This window comes from Callithrix jacchus, chromosome 18 (genome assembly GCF_049354715.1).
Source record: "Callithrix jacchus isolate 240 chromosome 18, calJac240_pri, whole genome shotgun sequence".
NCBI lineage: Eukaryota > Metazoa > Chordata > Mammalia > Primates > Cebidae > Callithrix > Callithrix jacchus.
The window spans coordinates 22,546,563-22,572,736 of NC_133519.1; the positions used below are offsets into that span (position 1 = coordinate 22,546,563).

Consider the following 26,174-nt stretch of genomic DNA (forward strand, 5'->3'; position numbering starts at 1 on the left):
AGAAAGCAGCAGTCATTCACAAGGCACTTCCTAGTTTTGTCTGCTTGGGAGAGAAAATGTGGGCTACAGCGCTAGTTAGATTTGGGTCCTCATCCAGGTTCAGTAATTGTTGGGTGTCCAGAGCCAGTCACTTTTGTCCATTACACATGGAACTGGCACCATATGACATGCACTAATGTGAGATGTGCACCCCTGCAGCAGCCAGGAAGGGTCAGCTATGATTACTCTGCTCCTGGGAGAAAACAGAGTCCACAGAATGCAGAAGCACCTGCTATTGTAGTATTGGTGAGGGCAGCCTTGGAATCAGGTTTCCACACAACCTGACTTTACACAAGGATCAGTGAGGAGCCTGCCAAGTCCGCCAGTGATCAAGCACCAGTAAAAGGCATAGCCCCGGCAGCAGTTGATCAAAAAAAGCCAAATACCTTTGAACTTTGAACTCAGCAGCTCATCTACTAATAGACTCCTGAAGTCCCCTTTCACTTTAACAAATATTCCTTAGGCCCCAACTATTTAGTAGGCATTTAAAACATTTTAATAAATATGATTAGGGGTGACCTCCTGCTGGCAGTAGAGTACCTTTGGAGGAAGAATGTCTCCTCTCCTCTGAATGGTGTTTCTATTAGGGTTGCAGGCTGGGTAAGACTAGGGCATTGCCACAGAAGGAAACCAGGCTATGTCTTCACAGCTGACAGCAGCCGCACATCCAGCCCAGCAAGTCTTTTGACCGTGGCTGCCTAGGGAGGGGCTAAAATTTCCTAAGTATCTATGAAAGTGCAGAAAAATAGTTTAAATACAGGCCGGGCGAGGTGGCTCATGCCTGTAATCCCAGCACTTTGGGAGGCCGAGACGGGTGGATCACGAGGTCGAGAGATCGAGACCATCCTGGTCAACATGGTGAAACCCCATCTCTACTAAAAATACAAAAATTAGCTGGGCACGGTGGCGCATGCCTGTAATCCCAGCTACTCGGGAGGCTGAGGCAGGAGAATTGCCTGAACCCAGGAGGCGGAGGTTGCAGTGAGCCGAGATCACGCCATTGCTCTCCAGCGTGGGTAACAAGAGCAAAACTCCGTCTCAAAAAAAAAAAAAAAAGTTTAAATACAACTGATAAATAATACTTGGAGAACTCATGTTTCTAAATTATCTTGTATATTTCTTTGCCGAAGGGATGGATATAAAAGCCCTGATTAACTAAATTTAAATAATTTTACTGGTCCATCTAGTCAGAAGACAGGCTTTGAGTAACCACAAATAAGCACATTTGTTTACTTCAACCACACAACATAAAACATTGTGAAATTTATAATGCATGATAATTTGAAATTTAGTAAAATGGCAGAGGGTTTGGGAATTAATGTTACTAATATGCTTCTCCTTGGCTCTCTTCTGTTACCTGCCTGTTCTCTTGGGTTACTTGGTTTTCTCCTTACCCTAGAAACTGACCATAAGGAAGCAGAGTAGCATAGTACATCTATTGCCAAAAATCATACACTGACTTTGATTATTCACGTAGGTAGAATGGAAGCCATAGGTGTGCCCTAGGTAGAATGATATTACTATCATTCCCATTCAGCTATGCAGTTAATATAACATTTATTTAAATTAAGGGGAAAATTTCATTTTATAAAGGTAAACATTGGTTGAACTTTGGTGCTATGTGTTAGTGACAAAGTGAGTGAATAAGATGAATTATGAGGACGGTTTTTGGCAATAGAAGATTCTGAAGAAACAACTCTTGACAGATCTGATACTTTTAATTCTTTTAAAGAAAAAAAAACAGAATTGGAGGTTTTAGTATCTGCCTGGGAAGGGGTAAAGAGTCATCTCAAACTTGAGATAGCAAATTCAGCTTACCCTGAGGCAGTGACACCTAGTAAGAGGACAGTCTGGCTTTTCTGGCAGTGGTTTCAGATAAGTATGTAGTTTAAAAATAATTGCATCGCCTTTCCCTTCTTGTCTCCATAAAACTAAGGATAATAAAGTCAACTTCAACTAAAACGAAGTATTAAAGTAATGCCTAGCATATGATAGGATTAGCACATACTCAATAAACACATACTAATTTTTAAGCATACAAGAACTCCACAATTCTTCTAAGGGAAATGGTGGGACACTAGAAAAAGATGTGAATCAGAAAGTGTAAGCCAGGCACAATGGTGCATGCCTGTACTCCCAGCTATTTGGGATGACTTGTGCCCAGGAGTTCGAGGACAGTCTGGGCAACATAGAAAAAGACCCCATCTCTTAAAAAACAAAGTATAAAATTGGTCCTTATTCTCATAACCTTAAAAAGTAGCTAATAAAAATTATCCATATGAAGATACAGGTATCTAAAACTTGAAGGATTCTTCTGGATATGTCTAGGATGGATAAAGAGAGAGTGACCTCCTAGAACCATCTGGGATTGTGCACTCTGCTGCTCTAGATAGGTCTTTGTCTCTTCCTCAACATAATTCATTCATCTACATATTTCTGAGATGCTACATAGTTGGAAAAATACAAAATAATATAGGCATACAAATGTTGAATATGTTATCAATTTGTAAAAATGGTGAATATTTAGTAATTCTTTTATACTCATATCCTATCTTGACTTTGGCCTGGAAACTCCATATTATCATATTCTGCTTTAGCCTACACAGAAATATAGTAAGAGTTTGTGGCTCTAAAATAAGATGGAAAGGCTTTGACACCTTAGTGAATACATTATTTTTCTCTTTGCATTGTGGGTATATTCATCTTAGGGTCAGTTAATTTTATAATTTTTCCTAGACATATATAAATAATAATAATAATTAGTCCAGGAATTCTGCAAAGTGCTATGTTCCCTCACAGGGTACAGGTATGCAGTGACGGCAGTGTCCAGCTCTCCAACATATCATTTCATAATGTAATTGGACATATCATTTCACCTCTATTTGTAATATTTGAGATTCCTTGTGTGAGTAAAAGAAAGATTTGTTGCATCAATCTCACTGCTTTAGAGTCACACTTCATATATTACCTGAAGAAAAAAGGCCATTTAAGATTTTTTTTTTAACTTAGTAGGATAGTTTAAAAATTTCACCACTGAAGTCTGTTTGCCTTAACCCCATATAAAAGTTAGTCCTAAGGGGAACTATGTTCAGGAATTCAAGAAACCCAGAGAGAAAAACACAGTCACACAAACCATTCACCAGTAACAAAGGAGTCAGCAAACTGTTGCAAAACAGAGAGAACTTGTAATAATGAAAAAAGGACAGAGTTTAGTAACCAATCACTTATTTTCTTTTAAAAACACATAACCACATTAACTTTTTGCTTTATACAACCATCTAGAAACTATAAAACAGTACCACATTGTGCATTTAACCTACTTATCAAGAAGGGAACTTCGTAAGTCATAAGAATTCTACCCATATAGGAAGGGAAAAGGAGACAGCTAATAGCATAGTCACAGATACAACATGAGTCCAAGCAAGCATCGATTCTTCGACGTCACCTTTTCCATTTACCAGAGTGGAGACTGAAAAAGAGAGAAAGGGAGAAAAAAGAGGGAAAGAAGCACCCACAGAGGACTAATCACAATCCATAGTTACTTTTGACAGCTATAGCTCAGGGTTTCATAGAATAGTATCGTTTGACCAACACAGTGTGGTGGAGGGAGACGGGTGAAGGAAACACAAATAGAAGGAGAGGGTTTGAACAGAAAAATACGATTTTCACCCTATTCCCCTCCTAAATACTCTTCACTGATACAAGCTTCTGTGCTAATCCAAAAAATGGCAAGAAATTAATCTTCACAACATGATAAAGTTTAAGAGTTCTGTTCTTTTTGCAACTGAAATGTGAGTGGCTCACAATTTTATTTTACAATTCAAAATAACAACGTCATGAACAATTAACCTTTAGGAATTTTCCACAATCTTTCCCGATTCCCACCATGCTGGTGTTGCTACAGGGCAATCAGGGAAGTGCAGGTAGGGACTTCAGAGATAATGAACAAGGGATAGTGAGATGGAAGCCTGGCTCTTTCTTAGAAGTCCACATCTTTATAGAACTATTGCAGTCTTTCCCTCTGACTTGTGGTGGCACAGAGGAAAGGGCATAGGAAGAACTAAGGTATTATGGTGGAAGTTTAGTCAAGTAACCGGTTTGAAGGTATACAGGATGAGACTGTGTACTTAGCAGATATAGTGAGTCCAAGGCAAACAATAGGTTGATTGTCCTCTTTAGGTTGATGGCACCATACAAACAACTGAAGGTGGCTTTGATTTGATAAAATAAACCAAAGGTTTGCAACAAGGAAACTTACTTCAGTTGCAAATTAGTATGATTTTCTTCACTTTAAGGGAAACTCTCATCTTGTTCTTCTTACTTCCTCTTCCATCATAAATAAGCAAATATATTCCGGAAGGCTATTTTCTAGGGGCAACTTAATATCACAGTTCTGATAATTCATACAAGAAAGGCATCATGAGCCATGCCAATCAACAGGCTCCTCTCTGTTCTTAGGCAAACTTCCTGCATGGGCTAATTTAAGCTTTTCCAAAACTAATGAGATATTTTTACTTTTTCATATTTGGTGAGTCAAGTATGGTTAATGCTGGTTAAATTATTGGTTTGGAACACCAACAGTGCAAATTTATCATGCTATCACAGAATCAACTCTATCCCACATTACCTAACATGCTCTAACACTGTATAGACTTAAAATACAATGCAGAAAGTTGGGAGCTTGTGAGATTTACTATCGAGACTGATTTCTGAAATGCAGAAATGTATGTTTGTAATTTAGAAAATCTTTAACTTTCCTTGCCTTAGCTAATTATCACAAGCAAGAAAAATTTAGATCACTCAGAAAAAGAAAATGAACTAAGCTGATAAATTGGATTTATTCTTCGAACTTTTGCAACAGTTCTACCAAAGCTTTAATTGTCTTCACCTGGTCATTATAGATCTTACCTGCAATTACATTGAATTCCTATTAGATTTGAGAAAACTATGGTGATTTTGTAGTTGAGAGAGCTACAAATTTAACATGATTTTTACTTTCAAAGCTATCTCAATTTTAAAAACTCAAATGTTATACCGTAAGAAGTACTTGTTAAGAGGAAAGTTTCATGTAAATCATTAAAAGGAAACAATAATAACCTGAAATCTGCTTACCAGGTATATACGATCTTTCAGAGAATCTGACATTTTAAAATAATGCCACAGATAGGGTTATTTTCTTAATTATTTTCCTTAGAATAAGAAATTTTTGTAGTCTCTGTTTAGAAAATTGTGTTTGAGAATAAAGAACTATTTCCTGAATAATGCAAAGTAATGGGGAAAAAAGATAGGAAAATAAAGGCAGGTCTTTCTCAGCAATTTAATAACCACTGAGTGGAGAGATGGAGGCATCACCTTTGCGTTATCAGGCTCACCTACTTTCCTGTCTTGCTGCAGCTTACTGCCAACATCCAACATCTTCTTGCTCTTCTCTGCTATCTCCAAAATTATTTTACTTCTCTTTAACGAATGTCTGCTAATCTGATACCTGTATGATTCAGTACTACTTTATTTTTTTCCTCTTCTTCCATTGACCTAGTTCATTCACCTACCCAGAAATGGATGAACTGCTTTATCTAGTTACTGTTGGTCTAATGGGTCAAAGCATGGTGGAAAGACACTATATATCCACAAGTTACTTCTGGTAAAAGCTCAGTTAAAGTCGCAGAATTCTCATGTTTAGAATATCAGGAAGTCAGGGATCCTAGGGGCTGGGGCCCATTTTCCTTCTTGAAATGGTTTTGTAAGTTACTACTGAAGTGAATGGCATTCTCCCACATCATTGCTTCTGACTGAAGTTAAGCAGCTTGTCTAAGGAACCTAAAGGTGGAGTGCTGAAAAAAAGTTGCAGGTGGGTTTTTGACTACTTTCCGATCTTACAAATGACCATCACAACCTAATTAATAGTGAATTAATCTTTGATTTCATTGTTTCTCTGTATGCTAAGAAATCACCAATTATGCCACTGTAATGGTATAGACAGCCTTAAATATAGGCACTCATTTGTGCATAGACAGTAAACCACTTTTATCTTTTCTCTATAAACATCAGTGCTTTCTATACTATCATAAAATGAAAAACAAGTTTTACTCTTTACTTAGATTTCATTTTCATTCCTTTGAGGAGTATTTTAACTGTTATTAAAAACTGAGTGATTCTCCAAAATAAAACTAGAATTGCTAAACCTAAAATCAGATGAAGTTCTAACTTTGGTTAGGCTGCTGCTCCTTTAAAAGAGTCTGTGATATGCATTTTTAAGAGTTCTATTCAGAGTTTCAGTGTATGGGCGCCTCCAAAAAGAACGTAGGGTGGACACAGCATATGAAATTTAGGAGAAGAAAATAAAGATTGCCTTTTTGGAAAGAAACAAATGAAATGTATGCTTTGTCTCCCAAGCTCTCTCAATGAGGAAGAGCCCTCTTTTCTCTTTATAGCTTTAAGAGGAATATACAGCTGTGTATTTAAATACACACTTAAGCCTCTGTCATGGCCAGCTGAAAGTTACACAAGCCTTATTTTTGAATAGACTATGCCAATCTGACAAACACTTCAGAAAAGGATTACATTTTGTCGTTGCATCATATGTGAATAAATAAGACTGATTAGGACCTACAATAACAGTTGAAGAAAAACTAAACTGGCCATAGGATACATTAACATAAAAACACTGGGGAATTCAAATAGCAGAAGTCAACTGTAAGATTTTATGCGTGCCATCAGAGATTTACTAATAAAGTTAACAATTCAATTGGCTCTGGATACACATTAGTACCACCAATTTTATTTGTACAAGAAATACCTGGTCCACGGGACTTTTCAATTTAACTCAGTAATAATTACTGCTGTTTCTTGATAGAGCAGTGATATTTCCCCCATAGTTTTAAAGTACAAAAAACAGAATAAATAGGGGAAAATCCCAAGTATAAATAATGCAACCTTTAATCTATCAAGGGTCACTAAATTGTTAACACTGATTATTATATATGATTCAATTTATTTAAACTATTAAACATTTTCTCTTCCACTTTGGGTCAAGGGACATGCTTGACAAAACACAAAAAAGCAATAGAAGCACAAAGTTGTATGATTTTTCGGAAAACAAAACAAAACAAAAATTCAATTCAAAAGGGGAACAAATTTTGGAAGCTAGTCAGAATAAAGATGGAAGAAACTGCTTTAAGAAGAAACTATCGGTCAGTTAATTGATAAAAATTTTCTAGTAACAGTAACTTTAATCTTACTGGAGAAGTGCTGATGATATGAGTGTATTAAAGGGCAGTAACCATATGGTTTTAAGACTAAGAAAATGGTAATAGCTGGCCTTCCACGTATTCTTCCTTTTTTAATAATTAAGCTGAAAATTACAGAATTAAATTTACTTTCATGAATCTGCTGGTATTGACTTTGGAATTTTCATCTGGGTCTGGGGGTTATTAAAACACATTTTACCATGTCCTAGTATTTATATTAATTCCCTTAGATAATGAAATGCTAAATTTAATGCCAACCATATTCAATAAAGTGGTATCTCTTATGGTTTTCAGGCTTATTTGGATGACTAAGGAACAAAGGGAAGAAATGAGACAAAGAAGTGACAACGGGCACTGTGGACAGATCATAACAGTCTATAATTTCTAAGTGTATACTTTTTATGTACGACCAACTTTAGATCCCTAAAATTTTAAAGCAGATTTTCTATCATGGGATGGCATCAAATCCAATGTTCATCCTTTAAAACTGCTGGGAGAAATGGCTGCCAAGGTCTTTTGTATCAACATAACGTGAACGAGGAAAGATAATTTGTTCCATGCACTCAAAAATATGGTTTCCCCATGACAGACTTTTAATTTGATCAAATTCTGGCTAAAGTGGCTGAATCCAGAAGAAAAACTATCTAGTGAGGGCACAGAGAGCCTCTGAAATAGCTCTGTCTTCTAATTCAGAGCCAGGAAAGGTCACACTACAGTGACCATAGATGCTGATGCATAATACGGCATAGCTTTAGCTGTTAAGGTTGAAATATGGGCAAGTATATTCCACATCTGTTCCTTAAAAAGTCAAAAAAATTATCAGAACTTCACCTATGAAATTCAGTCAGTGGAGTGGAAGTGTGGGGATTCCTTGCTATGAGAGATATGCTCAGGACTCTAAAGCAGCAGCAACTTAAGAAGTTAGCAATGAAACTTTGGCTTAAAATAAAAATAAAGGAAAGAAAAGGTCAAACTGGTGCAAGTTGTCTCCTGAAAGAGGTATGTGGGACTGACCCTCACAAATGTCATCCAACGTTAAGTTTCCCCTGCCTTCTTTTACTGTTATTACCTTCATTGCACAGGAGTTATATCATTCTCTTATGGTTAAACTTCATAAATAATGAGAAAACTATGTGTAACAAATACATCATATTTCCCACCCACCCAGCAACCCTCCCCAAAATAAGAAAAGTTACATCAAATTAAAAAGTAGCTTCATGAATGAAGGTACTGCTTTAAGTTGCACTTTTCCTGCAAGTGCAGCCAGTGCCTTTGCGCTGGGTATGAAGGAAAGAAAAATATTCTCCACACAAACTGACAAAAAAATTTAAAAACCAATGTCCGGTTTCAACCAGTCAAAACCGGGCCTAGCGGAAGCGGAGATATCTCAGTACCATCCCATCAGAGGGTCCTTGCAATGCCTGTTCTTCATCCTGATAGGTATCTATGTCCTTGTGATTGTAAACAATCCATAAGATACTATGTTTCGTTCCTTAAAACGTCCTCTGATTGGCAAATGAAGTAAATATTTGTTTTAAAAATACAAAATTAAAATTAAATCAGAAGAAAAGAAAAGAAACACAGTGAGCTTGTTTGGAGTCCATAGGATCCGATCCGGAAGAGCTCGGAAAATGTGTTATGTGTTTTCTCCTGTTTTCGGCTGGAAAGGTACTAGAGGTTGCGTTGGTCGAGGAAAGGATTGTAGAGTAGGAAAACCAAACATTAATCTAGACTTCAGAAAATTCAAGTGTTAGCTTCATCATCTGTGTCTTCTATCAATACCTTAGTGTCACGAGCCTTGGATCTAGTGGTAACAAGGGGGACAAAAAGCACTTAGACCATTACTCAAATACAAACACTTTCACAGTATTAGACACATTTCCAATCTTACCACCATTAAACATACATCCTAAACAGGGATTATCTCCTTTACCAAACAGATTATTCTAGAGTTTCCTATTCAATTTTAGATATTATTGGATATTTTTCCAATCATCTAGTTTCTTAGTGTTTTCTAAGAAACCAAATGACAACCAGAGGAAGGTATAAGAACAATGGCAGGATATGCATAACACAGAAGGTAGCGATCTGGAATAAGAAGATCTGAGTTTAAGTAGTGACTCTGATTTTATGATGCATCTGTTTAACCCTCTGAGTGCCCATTTCCATCTCTGTAAGGCAGAAATGATAATACCAATTTCACTTAATGCCACTTTTACCTCATGGAGATAATGTGCACATCAAGTGAGAATGTGGATAAAAACAGCATTGAACAAATATAAGAAACTGGCTGATTTCTGTCATTCCAACTCCTTGGGAGGCTGACATAAGAGGATTGCCTTGGCCGGGCGCAGTGGCTCATGCCTGTAATCCTGGCACTTTGGGAGGCTGAGGTGGGTGGATCACGAGGTCAAGAGATCGAGACCATCCTGGTCAACATGGTGAAACCCCGTCTCTCCTAATAATACAAAAAATTAGCTGGGCATGGTGGTGTGTGCCTGTAATCCCAGGTACTCAGGAGGCTGAGGCAGGAGAATTGCCTGAACCCAGGAGGCAGAGGTTGCGGTGAGCCGAGATCGCACCATTGCACTCCAGCCTGGGTAACAAGAGCGAAACTCCATCTCAAAAAAAAAAAGAGAGGATTGCCTTATCCCAGGAGTTTGAGACCAATCTGGGCATCATAGCAAGACCCTATTAAAGAAAAAAAAAAAGCCAGGTATGGTAGTGCACATCTGTAGCCTCAGCTACTCAGAAAGGTGACGCAGGAGAATCGCTTTAGCCCAGGAGTTCAAGGCTATAGTAAGCTATGATCACAACACTGCACTCCAGCCTAGGTGACAGACTGAGACCATGTCTCCAAAAAAAAAAAAAAAAACACTGCAAAACAAACATAAGGAATTGTGATAAGGATGACGAGGATGACAGATATAACACCATTTGAGGCATATATAAGAAACTAAAAGAGCCAGCAGAAGAGAAAACATAAGGAGTGGCATAACAGTTGTTTCTCTTCAAATAGTTGACAACATATAACTCAGAAGAGAAAGGAGACTCATTATAAGTTATGTGAGAGAGCCCAGCTAGGATTCAAATGGTTGTTATAGTGAAATTACAGTGAAGCATATTTCAGCCCAACGTAAACAATCTACTACTATAAATAGCAACAATAAAATCGGGTCACTGGGTGTGGTGGCTCATGCCTATAATCCCAGCACTTTGGAAGACCAAGGAGGGAAGATTTCTTGAGGCGAGGAGTTTGAGACCAGCCTGGGCAACATAGTAAGATCCTGTCTCTACAAAAAATAAAAAATTAGCTGTGGATAGTGGTGTAGGCCTATAGTCCTAGCTATTGGGAGGCTGAGGTGGGAAGAGTGCTTGAACCCAGGAGTTCGAGGCTGCAGTGAGTCATTATTATGCTGCTGTGCTGATCCAGCCTGGGCAATAGAGTGAGATATTGTTTCAAAAACATAAAAACACACATTAAGAATATGCTAAAGGTTGCAGGAGTGATAAAGTCAGTACTCAAATTCAGATCGGATTTTAGATTCCTGCTCTCTCCGCTGCTTATCAATGGCTCCATTCCTAACACCTTCCTCTCGCTGCAATCTGGTTGCCCGGTGTTCTTCCACTAAACACCTAAAAGAACATGATAATCTATTGCCAAAGAGCCCCTTGTTTCTGAAGCAGAAATAGTGTATGTTTAGATTGCCCTCTGCTGGTAACTAACAAGGATAATTAGACTTCAAAATTAGGGAGCTCAGTAAGGTCACCAACTGCATTCAGCATTTTCTTCCAGCCTTTTGTGGCACTTATCTCACTGATCCACTCAGCACTCCCCTGCCCCAGCTCCTTCAAACACTGCTTCCTTGGGATCACAGTACCAATCATGCTTTCGTTTTGATGCTCCTCCTACTGACTTCCCTGACCATTCCTGCCTCTTTTGTTTATTTTTTTTTTCTCTTGGTCTATGTTTGTTCCCTGGCTAACGTGGTTGAGCCAGGGAATAAGATTCAGTTCCCTGCTTTCTGCTTTTCTCTACCTTCTTCAGAGAACTTCCAAATCTCTGTCTACAGCTCAGCAAGTTCTACTCTACTCTCCTATATCCAGTGAATTACCGCTTCCACCTTCTGTTTCTTACTTCCTTCAAAACATCTTACATTCCTTTAGGTCCAGCTGTAAGCATCCTGATCTGAATATTCACTGTCCCATAAAGTACTGCGTAGTTTTTCATCTGCTTTCTGGCCTTCAGTTTTCCCTTGCCTAATATATCTTACACAGTGCCATAAAAACTTCCTAGGATACTACTTTCACAATGTCATTCCTCTACGAGAAAATTCTCTGTGACTCTTTCCCGCCTACAAGATCAAGCTTGCATTTTTTCAGCCTTTTTACAATCATCCTTTGTCTATTCAGCAAAATGATTCTTACTATAATTCTAGTCACATGGTTTTTCTTTCTCCACTTCTTTTCCATCTTCATGTCTTAGCAGTCTCCAGTCTATTCATTCCCTTATCCTTTAGAAAACTGCACATCCTCAACATGTCTCCTTCATTCCAATCTACTGTGCTATTTTCTCTAAATTTCAAATGCAGTCACCATATATTGTACATTTACTCTAACTTTTAGCAACATGCGTACTCAATGACTGATAAAAAACATCACTGTAGGTATTTAATAAGAAGATAAAATAACAGGTTATACTTAGTAAGCTGGTTTTGAGGGAACTGTTCCAAGTTCTATGTAATAACGAATATAATCCACTTAAGCACCCTACAAGCAAGAACCGTGTTAAGCCCAATTTACAGTTGAGTGGCAGAATACAGAAATTAAGTAATTTGGTCAAGGCATAGATGGCAGGATTCCTAAAGTTTACAACATAAAAATTATTTGTATGCAAAATATACAGAAGAGTCAAATATTAACAAATCACTGTCCACAATCTTTTCCTCTAGACAGTGTATCTTTAATGCCAAATTAGTAGGCTATGTATGCATTAATGACATTTACTCTATGTGCTCATTTAGACAGTCTACAGTCTATAGGTTGTATCATATGGAATTGGGGCTTATTACTGTTTTTTGTAGATGAAAAGTGGTTGAGTATCAGCAATTTAATTTAGTTCAACCTGACAGCTTCTTAGCTTACAAGTCACCCAATGCTAAAACTCAAAGGAAACATGCCTCACAGAAGCAGAAGCCATACATACTGAGAAGCGAGGCGAGGCCGGCGCAGGGATATGCTCTGGTTGTATTTCCATGACCGGTTCTTCTGGCGGTTTCGTACCCCATCATCCTGGTCCATCATCTGTTCTAGGAGAGTCTGATCATCTGCATTCAGGGGGGCCACAGAGATGTCCCGCACAGCACGGAATTCACCACAGTTATTCAGATGTTCATTCTCCAGGCGGAAGAAGTTCCACACAAATCGCCTTAGCAAAATGGGGTAGATCAAACAAATTACTTATGAAATTGTAACATACTTCTGCTGCCTGTCAACCTCCCAGAGTATCAAGTTTCCACACATGGAAATGTAAGAATTAAGGGCTTGAATATTAAAATATTCAAGATGGTATTGTGGGGAAGTGGGGGGTGAGGGAAACAAGACTGGACTACAAAAAAGGAAGGGGCTCATGGAATGCAGTTTTGGAGTGCTCATTCTTTCAACTTATTTGACAAATATTTACTGAATGCCTACCACAAGGCAGTAAGGCACAGAATAACACAAAGCCTTTTTGCCCTTACGGGGTATAAATCCTAGAGGTAGAGACAGAAAATGAGCAAGTAAACAATTAATCAGCTAATGATAAGTACTGTGAAGAAAATAAAGCAGGACAAGGGAATAGAGTATGCCATCATTAAGACTGGTTAGGGAAAGCTTCTCTGAAGACATGGCAGCTATTGAAAACCTGAATAATGCAAAGAAGTAAGTCATGTAAAAATCCTGGAGGAAAGTATCCCAGGTGGAGGCAAATGGCAAGTATAAAAAGGCAAGTTGGAACAACAGCAAGGTGAGTGGGGCTAGCGCAGAATAAGTGAGGTGAAAATGGCAGGAGATAATGATGGAGGGGTGGAAGAGGGTCCATCCACAAAGGGCCTTATAAACTAGTTTAAATTTTAGGTCTAATGGAGAACAGTGAGAGTTTTGAGTAGGAAAATAAAGTGATTTATTTGAAGAAGGTCATTCTATCTGCTCAGTGATGAAGAGATCAAAGGGAGACAAGAACAGCTAAACAAAGACCAATTAGAAGGGCTGTTGCAGCAGTTCAGAAAAGAGATGATGGTGATTTAAAGGTGGTAGTAATAGAAGTGATGAGAAGCAGACAGACAAAGGATTTATTTATAAAGATGGAGCTGACAGGACTTATTGACATGGGATGTGAGTGGTCTTAGGGTATTCTGATTAAGTGAAAGGTGACAGCGTTTACTAAGATCAGAGATGCAGGGCTGTTCCTGTTAGGTTTGAGCTACCCATTAGATATGTGAGAATTCAGTAGAGAGATGGATGAGAGTCTGCAGTTCAGGGGAAAGTTTATGGCTGGAGATAGCATAAAGAGAAACCATCATTCTCAGCAAATTGACACAAGAACAGAAAATCAAACACTGCATGTTCTCACTCATAGGTGGGTGTTGAATAATGAAAACACATGGACACAGGGAGGGGAGCCTCACATACTGGGGTCTGTTGGGGGGAAATAGGGGAGGGACAGCGAGGGGTGGGAAGTTGGGGAGAGATAGCATGGGGAGAAATGCCAGATATAGGTGATGGGGAGGAAGGCAGCAAATCACACTGCCACATGTGTACCTATGCAACAATCTTGCATGTTCTTCACATGTACCCCAAAACCTAAAATGCAATTAAAAAAAGTAAAAAAAAAAAAAAAAGACAGCATTTCAAATAATAGGTTTAGGAATAATACAACTAGAGGAGAGAAGAGGGCAGAAGATTAAATCCTGGAACACTAACACTTAAAAGTTTGAGAGGAGGAGGAAGAACCAGTAAAGGAGTGGATAAGGAATAGCAGTGAGACAGGAGAATGTAGTTTCTGAGAAGTCAAGTAAAGAAAGTGCTTTGCTGGGAAGTAAAGTAAGATAAGTATGAAAAACTGACCAGGGGATTTAGCAAAATAGGCAGTATGATCTAAAAGAAGGGATGCTTGGGAGACTGTCTAGATTCAAATCATGGCTATACCACTTGCTCACTGTAATGACTTTGGATGAGTGACTTAACCTATGCTTGAGTGTCATCAGTAAAAGGCATGCTAACAGTCTCCACCTCTTAAGATTGTTGTGAGGATTTAATAAAGGTAAAAGGCTTAGAATGTTATCAGGTACATAGTAGGCACTACAATATTATTATTATTATAGATTATTAACAAAAGTGGTTTGAGTATTGGGAATACATCCTTGAATTGAATGAAAAAGAGAATGGTAGAGAAGTGAGAGCAGAGACAGCAAGTGCAGACATCTCTTGCAGAGTTTTGCTACAGAGGACAGCAGAAAGATGGGCAAGTTGGAGAGAGAAAGCAGATCTAAAGACGATTATTTTTTAAATGGTGATAGAACATTTGATTTAATTAGTAAGCAAATGATTTTTTAAAAAGACACAAAATAGTCACAAGGTTTTTTTTTTTAAACTAGAATTTCTTTTTCTTTTTTTGAGATGGAGCCTCACTCTGTCACCCAGGCTGGATTGAAGTGATGCAATCTTGTCTTACTGCAACCTCTGCCTCCTGGGTTGGAGCAATTCTCCTGCCTCAGTCTCTTGAGTAGCTGGGATTACAGATGTGTGCCACCATGCCCAGCTAATTTTTGTACTTTTAGTAGAGATCGGGTTTTGCCATGTTGGCCAGGCTGGTCTTGAACTCCTAACCTCAGGTGATCCACCCACCTCGGCCTCCCAGGGTGCTGGGATTACAGGTGTCAGCCACTGCACCTGGCCTGGAATTTCTTTTAAAAATGTGATGAAGCAGCACACATGAAAGAGAAAGAAGTGGGTAGGGGAAGATGGTGGCAGCATTGGAGAGTTCAGGTGCCAGGCCTAGGCATTCAGGAAGACGAAGAAGGGAAGGAACACCGGTCTGGAGAGAGTTCTGACAGCAGGTGGATTCCAGAGTCATTCTTTCTCTCTCACGTTTATCTTTCCTTTTCCAGCTTCTATCTTATTACCAGGCAGTGTTTGCCCATCCTAACTCAGAGGAATGTTATACACCTATCTGAAAATGTCTTTATATCATCTTATTTGTGAAAGATATCTTCACTAGGCAGAGTCTAGGTAAGCATTTTCTTTCAGCACACTGAAGATTTCATTTTAATGATTCTTTCACTGTTGCTGAGAAGTCAGCTGTCAGTCTGCCACTTTTCTGAAGTTAGTCCCTCTTTTTCTTTTGCTAATTTGACTTTTTTTTTAAAAGATAAGCATTTCAATAGAAGTATAACACACATATATAAAGTATGCAAATCATAAGTGTGTGGCTTAATTATCATAAAGGAACCCACTGTGTAATTACCACCCAGAAATATGAAATACATTACCATACACTGAAGACCACCTTTAGGGTTCTTTCCTATAACAGAGAGGTCATTGACTTACTTTTCATACTTATTTCTACAATCCACCTGGAATTGATTTTGCACACAGTATACAGTAGGAGCTGGGAACTATTTTTTTCCATATGGATATTCAGTTGACTCAATATCATTTATTAAAGGCCCTCTTTTTCCACTGTTATGTAGCCACCTTTGTCATAAATCAGGAAGTATCAAGGTATGTACCTATTTGTTTCTGTACTCCCTATTCTGTTCCAGTGAACTATTTGTCTATCCTTTCACTAATACCACACACTGTCTTACTCACTGTAACTGCATCATCAGTCTTGATATCTGAGAGTGTTAAGTCTTTTAACTGTTCTTTTCAGGATAGTCTTGGCCATTCTTGACCTTTTGTATTTCCATATAAATTACAGAACTGGCTTGTCGATTTTCCCACACCTACACAGCTTTAATTTAATTAGATTTATTCCTAGGTTTGTATCTGATATATTTGGATGCTATTCACAATGATATGGTTTTTTAAATGTTCTTTTTCTAGTTGTTGCGACTGGGTTTGTTTTGTTTTTTGAGATGGATTTTCACTCTTGTTGCCCAGGCTGGAGTGCAATGGCACAATTTCGGCTCACCACAACCTCTGCTTCCTGGGTTCAAGCAATTCTCCTGCCTCAGCCTCCAAGTAGAGGGATTACAGCAGGCATGTGCCACCATGCCCAGCTAATTTTTATATTTTTAGTAGAGACAGGGTTTCTCCATGTTGGTCAGGCTGGTCTCGAACTCCCAACCTCAGGTGATCCACCCGCCTTGGCCTCCCAAAGTGCTGGGATTACAGGCGTGATCCACTTTGCCCAGTCATAACTGTTTTTAAAAATGATTTATTTATATTATGTTGATCTTACAGTCACACTGTGACATTTGATCTAATAATTTATTTGTAAATTCTTAAGAATTTTCTGTTTATATAATTGTCATCAGTGAATAATTATAGTTTTATATTTTCCTTTTCAATTCTGATATTTCTTTTTCCTCATTGCACTAGCTATACTTTGATGATATTAAATAAAAGTGGGAACAGCACACACACTTCTCTCATTCCTGAACTCAAGGGAAAGTTTATAGTGTTTCACTGTTAAATATAATCTTGATTGTGTTTTTGTAGAAAACTTTTTTTTCATCAACAGGATTGACTTTTGTCAATGACATTTCTACATATATTGCTCTTTTTCTCCCCTTTATTCTGTCAATATAAGCTAAACAGGTTTTTGTTTTTGCTTTTGTTTTTGAGACATGGTCTCCCTCTGTTGCTTAGGTTGCAGTGCAGTGTCTCAGTTTGGCTCACTGCAACCTCTTCCTCCCGGATTCGAGCGATTCTCCCACCTCAGCCTCCTCAGTAGCTGGGACTACAGGCATGTGCCACCACGCTTGGCTAATTTTTTTTTTTTTTTTTTTTTTTTTTTTGAGATGGAGTTTTGCTCTTGTTGCTTAGGCTGGAGTGCAATGGTGTGATCTCGGCTCACTGCAACCTCTACTGCCTGAGTTCAAGCAATTCTCCTACCTTAGCCTCCCAAGTAGCTGGGATTATAGGCATGCATCACCACACCGAGCTAATTTTGTATTTTTAGTAGAGACGGGGTTTCACTATGTTGGCCAGGCTGGTCTTGAAGTCCTGACTTCAAGTGATCCACCCACCTCAGCCTCCCAAAGTGCTGGGATTTCAGGCGTGTGCCACCTTGCCTGGCCAGATTTAAACACATTTTATCTAGCATTTTTATTGTTTTCAATGAGAAGGTTGGGCTGAATAACTCAGACTGACAAATTGCAAAAAATGATTCTCCAAAGATTTCAATTTCTGTTCGAAGCCATTTACCTCCCAATTTCCACTTATCCTTTCAATGGAACCTAGTTCTATAAAAGCTTTTAAGTCATCATCAATGGTTATTTTAACTCTGTGAGAATTAACCTCTAAGTCCTTCAAGGGGGTTTTCCAATTCTAAAGCTCATGAGAAACTTGAGAATGGTTGGAAAACTTAAGGTTTTCAAGTATAAGTTATAATAAATTCTAATTTGTAAGTATTGGGTGTCTTTTAGTTGAAAAACAATCCTTAATAAACTTTTCAGTAGTTTGCTTACCGGAAAACCTCAAGAGGGGCAAAAACAGTAGCAATGATGTCCCCAGAATGAGGCAACAAAGTTGTAGAGGTAATCGAGATTTGGATAGTCCAAGCAAAGCGCAGAATCACATCCTCTATTATGGCACAGTAGTAATAGGCCTGAGAAATAATGAAAAAATTGAGTATGTTTCCCATCGCATTTTTCATAAATAGGCATACCAATGAGCAACAAGACTCACACATGTCCTACCAATCAGCACAGGTTCAAGAGGAAAGTTATATTTTAGAACTATTTCTACCAATGTAGTTTTTCCTTAAATAGTATAGTATCCGAAATGAAGTATTACTGAATTTCAGTCATCATCAACAAATATATTTCTCTGCCATACTGTATACCAGGCTTCCTTCTAGGGCCTAGAAATATAAGCTGGATAAGATTCTTGATCAATTGAGGTTACATTCTAACAGGTACAGCAGACTTAATAGCTAATATCAGAAAAGATTAGCAGATTACTCACTGTGTTATTTGTATTTTATTTTCCAGTTGCCTTATCCTGTATTTGAAGAAAGTTTTGCCTTGCTTTTTAATGTAAATGAAATTAAGCTTGGATTTCACAACCATGGTTGAATTTAAGAAATGTTCTATTTTTACACGGGGAAGGTGGTGCTCAGGTTAAAACTGCAGGTATCAGCACCCAGGATTTAGGAGGCCAGTCTAGTTTTTGCTACACAAAAGTCTTAAGTACACAAATTGCCAATAGACCAGAACTATATAATTCATAGATTTGCTCATTATTAATCTCAAGGAAATTAGCTCTTAAAATACATGTATTTAAAGAATGTGAAATCTTTTGGGAAGGGGAACTACTATGTATTAAGCCATAATACTTATTTTACTTAAATTTTTTTAAACAAAGTAATACCAGTCATTGTGAAATGCTATTATTTAAAAACAAAAACAAAAATAAAAAAGAGTCCCTTGGCCAACTTCTCTTTCCATCTCTAGAGACCAGACATTTTCAAAATTTGTAGCTATTTCTCCTACTTATCCTCCATAAGTTAAAATAATATGTGTATAGTGTTATATATTGATTACTCAATTTTAGACATTATTCACTGATTGCTGATTATGATAAATTTAATGGGAGTATGAGGATTTTAACACATTCACATGGCTCACTGTTCCCTCTCCCATCCTCCTAATACAGTGATAATACAATTTTTGGGTAAATCCACATTCACTTTCTTTATTATTAGGCTTAACTGGAGAACTGCAATTTCATACGCCTTTCAGAGTCAGTCTTAAGCTATTCACCATTGACCAAAATGGGAGCTGATGTCACCAAAAATGTGGAAGTCTTCTGGGAGGAATACACTTATGCTGAGATCAAGATACACAGAAAAGTTTGAATATAATGAACAAAAATTGTTCCTGCACCTGGGATGTGATGCTTAATGCTAGGCATTCCTAAGAACTGATTTTAAGAACTGTTAATCCCTAAGAACTGAGTTGAAGGTTCACATTCCTGCGTTCTAAATTTTAATGAAGCTCCACTGGATTCCACACTTTTAAAGCTAGATGAACAGGTGTTTACAAAGCAAACAAAATATTTGACTTTTTTTTTTTTTTAAGACAGGGTCTTGCTCCATTGCCCAGGCTGGAGTACAGTGGCATGAACATAGCTCACTGCAGCCTTGAACTTCTGGGCTCAAGAGATCCTCCTGTCTCAGCATCCCAAGTAACCGGGGCTACAGGCGTGTGCCACCACACCCAGCTAATTTTTTTTTTTTTTGTATTTTTAGTAGAGACAGGGTCTCACACCATGATGTCTAGACTGGTCTGGAACTCAAGCAGTTCTCCTGTCCTGGCTTCCCAAAGTGCTGGGACTACAGGTGTAAGCCACCATGCCTGGTTGTAGAAAATTATATAGCTAGTTAGTGAAAGAGCTGGGGTTATAATTCACATTCAGGATTACCAGTTCATTGTTTTAATTTCTTTCAAGGTCTAATCACAGTATTCATCCTTTACTAAAATATCTGAGTAAATACATTTTTTGACTTTTTAATTCAGCTCCTCTTGTCTTTTTATTGATACATACATAAAATTCTAAGATAAGTCCTAAAGAATTATTCCTAAAAAATAGTCTATATTTTCTGATTGAAATGGCACTTGATTTTAACAAATAGTAGATGAAATAAATGAAAGAAGTCTTCTTGATGCAATCAAGCAGAGTCAGGCACTCCCTCTCCTTTGTGTTTTCATAACACTTTTCATTTAGTCAAGTATTTATTCATTCATTTCAGAAACATTAAGTCTACTATATATCAGGAACTATGCTGGGCAGTGAAGAATATAGACACCTAAACACATTATTATAACACAATGTGATAACTGGTATAAGGGTAGTTTATATAGGGTAAAAAAAGATTTAGATGAATAGCTAACTATGCTAGCAAAAAGAAAGGCTTCTTGGAGGAAAGTAACACTCAAACTGACTTTTAAGAAAGAAGAACAAGTGTTTACAAAGCAGACAAAAGGTTAGTGTTTCAGACTGAGGGCATTCCATGTTCAAAAACATCATAAACTATAGCAAGTTATTTATTCTTCTATTCTAGTCTTTATCATATGGTATTGCAATTTGTTTACTCATCTGAACATAGCTTATGGCTTTCCTTGAGAGTGAGAAATTTACTTTGTTTTTATTTCCTATAGTACCTAGCATGTAGTAAACAGCTCGGGTCTGTACTCCAACAGGGTTAGCTAGTGGTATACCTAAGTTTGTTTGCTTGTTTTTTGAGATGGAGTTTTGCTCTTGTTCAGGATGGAGTGCAATGGCATGATCTTGGTTCATCGCAACCTCCACCTTCTGGGTTCAAGCGATTGTCCTGCCTCAGCCTCCCGAGGAGCTGGGATAACAGGCGTGCGCCACCACACCTGGCTAATTTTGTATTTTTAGTAGAGATGGGGTTTCTCCATGTTGGTCAGGGTGGTCTTGAACTCCTGACCTCAGGTGATCTTCCCGTCTCAGCCTCCCAAAGTGCTGGGATTACAGGTGTGAGCCACTGCGCCTGGCTGTTTTTTAAAACAAACACAGACACTCTTTATACATACTTTTTGGGGGTATACAATCTCTTCCCGAAGGAAAGTGTTTTCTCCAGCATTCTTATCAAAGAGACCCCAGTCCATCTTGAGATCCCAGATGAGAGTATAGCAGGAACTAATGATATAAAAGATAATCCACAGGTAAAAGAACACCATGGTGTCCGAGTGACCTCGTTCTGAAGAAAGAAGGGAAAAGAAAACATTACTATATTTAAGTAAAATTCTTCATTAAATAACACTAATTAAAACACAGATTCTTAAAACAGCTCCACAACAAAGCAAAGCTTTAAACAAATTGTAGGAAGATCACTGTCTAACAAAGATTAAATAATAAATATGATTTCCCTGAGTTCCAAAGCAATCATCAACCATTTATTGAATACATAACACTTGTACAAATGTATAGAAGTTTTGGAGGCTCTATGCTGAATACATTAAAAAAAAAATCTAGGTAATTGCAATGAAGGCGTTGAATGTTACAAAATATGTAATTTTAACTTTTGCCATCAGGTGGCAGCCTAGAATAAAATATTTTAAAAATTCCTGAAACACTACTAACAAGGAATGTGCTGCATTTGCTTCAAGAAATTCTTGGATTGTTTTTACTTTAACATTTCCTTTATACAATACACTTAGATCCTGTCAATACTTACTGTGATGGCAACCAGATAATTCTAAGTCTAGACAAAATGCCCGAAAACAACAGATAAGAATTTTATCCTTAAGGATATGTATAAAAGCCAATTTCTCTCAAGTCACAAAGCAAAGTAAGATATTTTAGCTCTTCTTAGAGGGTATTTATTGATACAAAGGCCTCATTTGCAGGAAATACTATAACTTTTGGCTTTATGCTGAAAATACTATAAGGCACACTAAATGAGAATAATGATTTGCAAATATAGTTATACAATTTGATCATTTTTGCTTCATACACTATCTAATGAAATTCTTCTTTGGTAAGCTCCAGAGTCACTGTGGAACACCTCTAGGTGTGATATAGGTATAAAGCTACTAATATGGTTCTGCATCACCAGGAAAAAAAGGCGTACAACATCTAATTCAAAGAAGTTTACATTTCAGTCAATTTCTTAAAGGAATAGAAAGCAAAGCATATATCATGCATTGTTCATATTTTTTCTGTTAAAATAAGCAACCACTTTTAGATTATATTAATATGTTAAGTACAGTATGATTTAAAGGCACCCTTTATAAATTTATAATCTACAGCGTGAAACAGACATTCGTTATTGATAAATTTGAACTCAAAATGAAGTATAAACAATGGGCTATGAGAGCACCAAGGCAAATGTGAATGTTGGAAACATTCACATTTTACTTCCTTTTACTTCATAGGAAGTAAAAGGAAGCAGCATTTGAGTTATTTCTAGAAGGATAAATAAATAGTATTGCAAAAGTCAGGCAAATAAGGTAAGGCCATTCAAGGCTGAAGGAAGGTATTGAGAAGGCAGATAAGAAGAAGGCAGGGGAAAGTACAAGGTGTGTCTGAGAAGTTACAAGTAATCTATACTGAATGTAGATGACATACAGAGGATGTAAGAGAAAGGTATGATTTAAAACAAGGGTGAAAAAGATTCATCTGGGTCTGACTGTGGAATGCCTCCATGGGATTTAGGATCAGATCTGTATTTTAGAAAAACAACTGGCTGGCAAATGACTTGCAACCAACTAGTTAAAAGAAATAGATACCTCGGAGTTTCAGGGTTCTGTGAACATCAGTTCTCATCAGCTCATGAGAGCCAATTGCTAAATTTTCAGAAACTCTGGAAGCTGGTTATCAAATGTAGTCTTTATTAAAAATTAACTTACATAACTTTATAAATAGTTACATTAAAAAAAAGGTAACATATACTCAAAAATCATTACTTTTTAATTATTTTATTAATTTTTGCTATTATTTAATCTCTCAAGGTAATATATATTTACTGTACCTGTATCATGGAAATACTGTATAATGCTGTGCTACTGTACATCTTTTCCTAACTCCACATTTAGTGTTATCATCTTATTAGTTTGAAATTGGCTATGGTGGAAATATTTACACCATGGAAATCAGCAAACACTACAAATCCATACCCCATCCCCACTCCCACCCAAGAGCTGGTTTGTTGAACATATACCAGGACATCACTGTTTAGCTGCTTCTCTTAGAAAGGTAGTGGTATGAAAAGAAATTGGTATTTTTAAAGTTATTATTATTATTATTATTATTTTTGAGATGGAGTTTCGCTCTTGTTACCCAGGCTGGAGTGCAATGGCGTAATCTCGGCTCACCGCAACCTCTGCCTCCTGGGTTCAGGCAATTCTCCTGCCTCAGCCTCCTGAGTACCTGGGATTACAGGCATGCGCCACCATGCCCAGCTAATTTTTGTATTTTTAGTAGAGATGGGGTTTCACCATGTTGACCAGGATGGTCTCGATCTCTTGACCTCATGATCCACCTGCCTCGGCCTCCCAAAGTGCTGGGATTAGAGGTGTGAGCCACTGCGCCCAGCAAGTTATTATTTTTTTAAATTTATTTATTTTTTTGAGATAGAGTCTTGCTCTGTTGCCCAGGCTATAGTGCAGGGTGCAATCTTGACTCACTGCAACCTCTGCCTCTCAGGTTTATGCAATTCTCCTGCCTCAGCCTCCTGAGTAGCTGGGACTACAGGCGCCTGCCACCATACCCGGCTGACTTTTGTATTTTTAGTAGAGACGGGGGTTTTGCCACATTGGCCAGGCTGGTCTTGCATTGCTTACTTCAGGTGATCCACCCACCTTGGCTTCCCAAAATGTTGGAATTACAGGTGTGAGCCATTGCACCCAGCCAAAATCGGTATTTTTTAAAATGGTCCACATGTGATTCTGCTGAATAGCCAGGCTTTGATATAATCACATTTAAACTATTTCCACAAAAATTTTTCTTCATCAAAAGCAACTTGAGCTGAATATTTATACTATAACATTATGTTATATAAATTATCAACCTAAAATGCCTAAAAAATTATTAACCTATCATCTAGGTATATAGTTCATGTGTTCTGACATGCATTTATTTCATTCTATGTGCAGACACAGGGACTAGCTGAGAAGTATTATTCAATAATTCACATGATGGGTGCATTTAAAAAAGATAACTAAAATTCATCTGCTAAGATTCACAAAGAATAAAGCAAATTCGGCAACTTAGTAAAATTCACTCTTCTCATATTTTCAAAACAAGATCAACACTGAGAGATAAAGACAAGCAAATTAACTGTTATTTATATTTACAACACTTAAACCGAATATGAGGTATGTGCCAGGTATTTTATAAACATTGTCTCATTTAATTTTCCTAATAATAAATTATTTCGTCTGCTAGAAAAAGGACATGAGAATAGAGTAATAGATACATTCAGTAGGAGATAACCAAATGAGTACTTCTCAAGTGAGTATAGGTAATTTTGAGTCTTATTACAGAAAGCTGATTTTCTTTTCTTCTTTACTAATTACTGAATAAATAAGTGTAAATTATTACATAAAAGGAGATTGTGGAGAGGAGTGAAAATGTTACTTGAAAAAGGAATTAATAATGAAACTAAAATCAATGTGCTAATTTTCTGGTATTTCTCCTACATTTTAAGTGTCTTATCCTTAGAGTGTAATACTTACAATGATACAATGGATCTGGTGTTTCTCTTTTGTAAGCCCATATTATTTCTTTTTTCTTTTTTAGTCACATCCTGTTCATTTTGACAAATGCAGAGTCATCACCACAATCAAGATATAAACCATCTCCATAACTGCAAAGAATTCCTGCACACCTCATTGTAGCCCCACTGACAACTACCAGTCTGTGTTCTCTTCTGGTAGTTTTGCCTTTTTGAGACGGTCACATAAAATGGAACCATTTAGTATACAGCACTTTGAGTCTGGTTGTTTTCACTTAGCATAATATGTAAAAGATTCTCATCCATGTTGTTGCATGTATCAGTGGCTTATTTCTTTTTTTTGCTAACCAGTATTACTTTGTAAAGATGTACACAAATTGTTTATCCACTTACTTGTTGATGAGCATCCAGACTGTTTCCAGTTTTTGACAATTTCAAAAAAAATCATTTTATAAATATTCATACACAAGATTTTATGTGGTATGTTTTCATTTCTCTTGGGTAGAGTGAGATTGCTGGGTTGTATGGTAAGTGGATGTTTAACTTTATACAAACCTTTCAAACTGTTTTAAAGAGTCATTGTACCTTTTGCATTTTCATTAGCAATGTAAGATAAATTTAGTTCTTCTCCTTCTTCAACAGTATTTGATATTGTCATTTAAAAAATTTAGACATTATTTTTTTTTTTTTGAGCTGGAGTTCTGCTCTTGTTGCCCAGGCTGGAGTGCAATGGCATGATCTCGGCTCACTGCAACCTCCACCTCCCAGGTTGAAGTGATTCTCCCACCTTAGCCTCCTGAGTAGCTGGGATTACAGGCATGTGCCACCATGCCTGGCTAATTTTGTATTTTTAGTAGAGATGGGGTTTCTCCATGTGGGTCAGGCTGTTCTCGAACTCCCAACCTCAGGTGATCCATCCACCTCGGCCTCCCAAAGTGCTGGGATTACAAGCGTGAGTCACCGAGCACAGTCAAAATTCAGCCGTTCTAATAGGCATGTTGTAGTATCTAGTTGTGACATTAATCTTTACTCCTCTGATGATCAGTGTTGTCAGGAATTTCTTTTTGTGTTTAACTGTCATCTGTGTATCTTTTTTGGTGATGGCTTTGGTCAAATATTTGGCCAAAAATTTTGAGGGGGAATTTCTTGTCTTACTATTACTGCATTGTCTCAAATTTTAAAATTTATTCTGTATTCCAGTTTTCTTTCTGATAGGTTTTCTGTAAAAATTTACTGTTAATGTGTGTGTGGCTTGTCTTTTCATTTTCCAAACAACATTTTTGAATGTGTTCATTCAAAGGTTTAAAATTTTGATTAAGACAATTTTGATTAAAAATGATTTAAAAGTATCTCTTTTTAAAAAATCATGCTTTGATTTTCTATATAAGAAGTCCATATCATTTCTATGCAATTTCTATGAAACATACATGAGGACTTGCTGAGTTTTAAATAAATAAATATTCTTAGAGAATATT

General features: G+C 37.4%; 1 protein-coding gene across 1 annotated transcript in view; it reads right to left on the reverse strand.

The window, feature by feature from the left end:
* Positions 1 to 3,202: 3,202 nt before the first annotated feature.
* XPR1 (xenotropic and polytropic retrovirus receptor 1) overlaps positions 3,203 to 26,174 on the reverse strand; it is a 233,740-nt gene continuing 210,768 nt past the window's right edge. Inside the window, exons 12-15 of the mRNA XM_002760310.6 lie at positions 21,056 to 21,222; positions 17,963 to 18,102; positions 12,493 to 12,714; positions 3,203 to 9,090 (exon numbers count right to left, since the gene is read on the reverse strand). Of these exons, the coding sequence (XP_002760356.1) occupies positions 9,030 to 9,090; positions 12,493 to 12,714; positions 17,963 to 18,102; positions 21,056 to 21,222 (590 nt within the window). The 3' untranslated portion in view covers positions 3,203 to 9,029. The remainder of the gene's footprint in view (positions 9,091 to 12,492; positions 12,715 to 17,962; positions 18,103 to 21,055; positions 21,223 to 26,174) is intronic.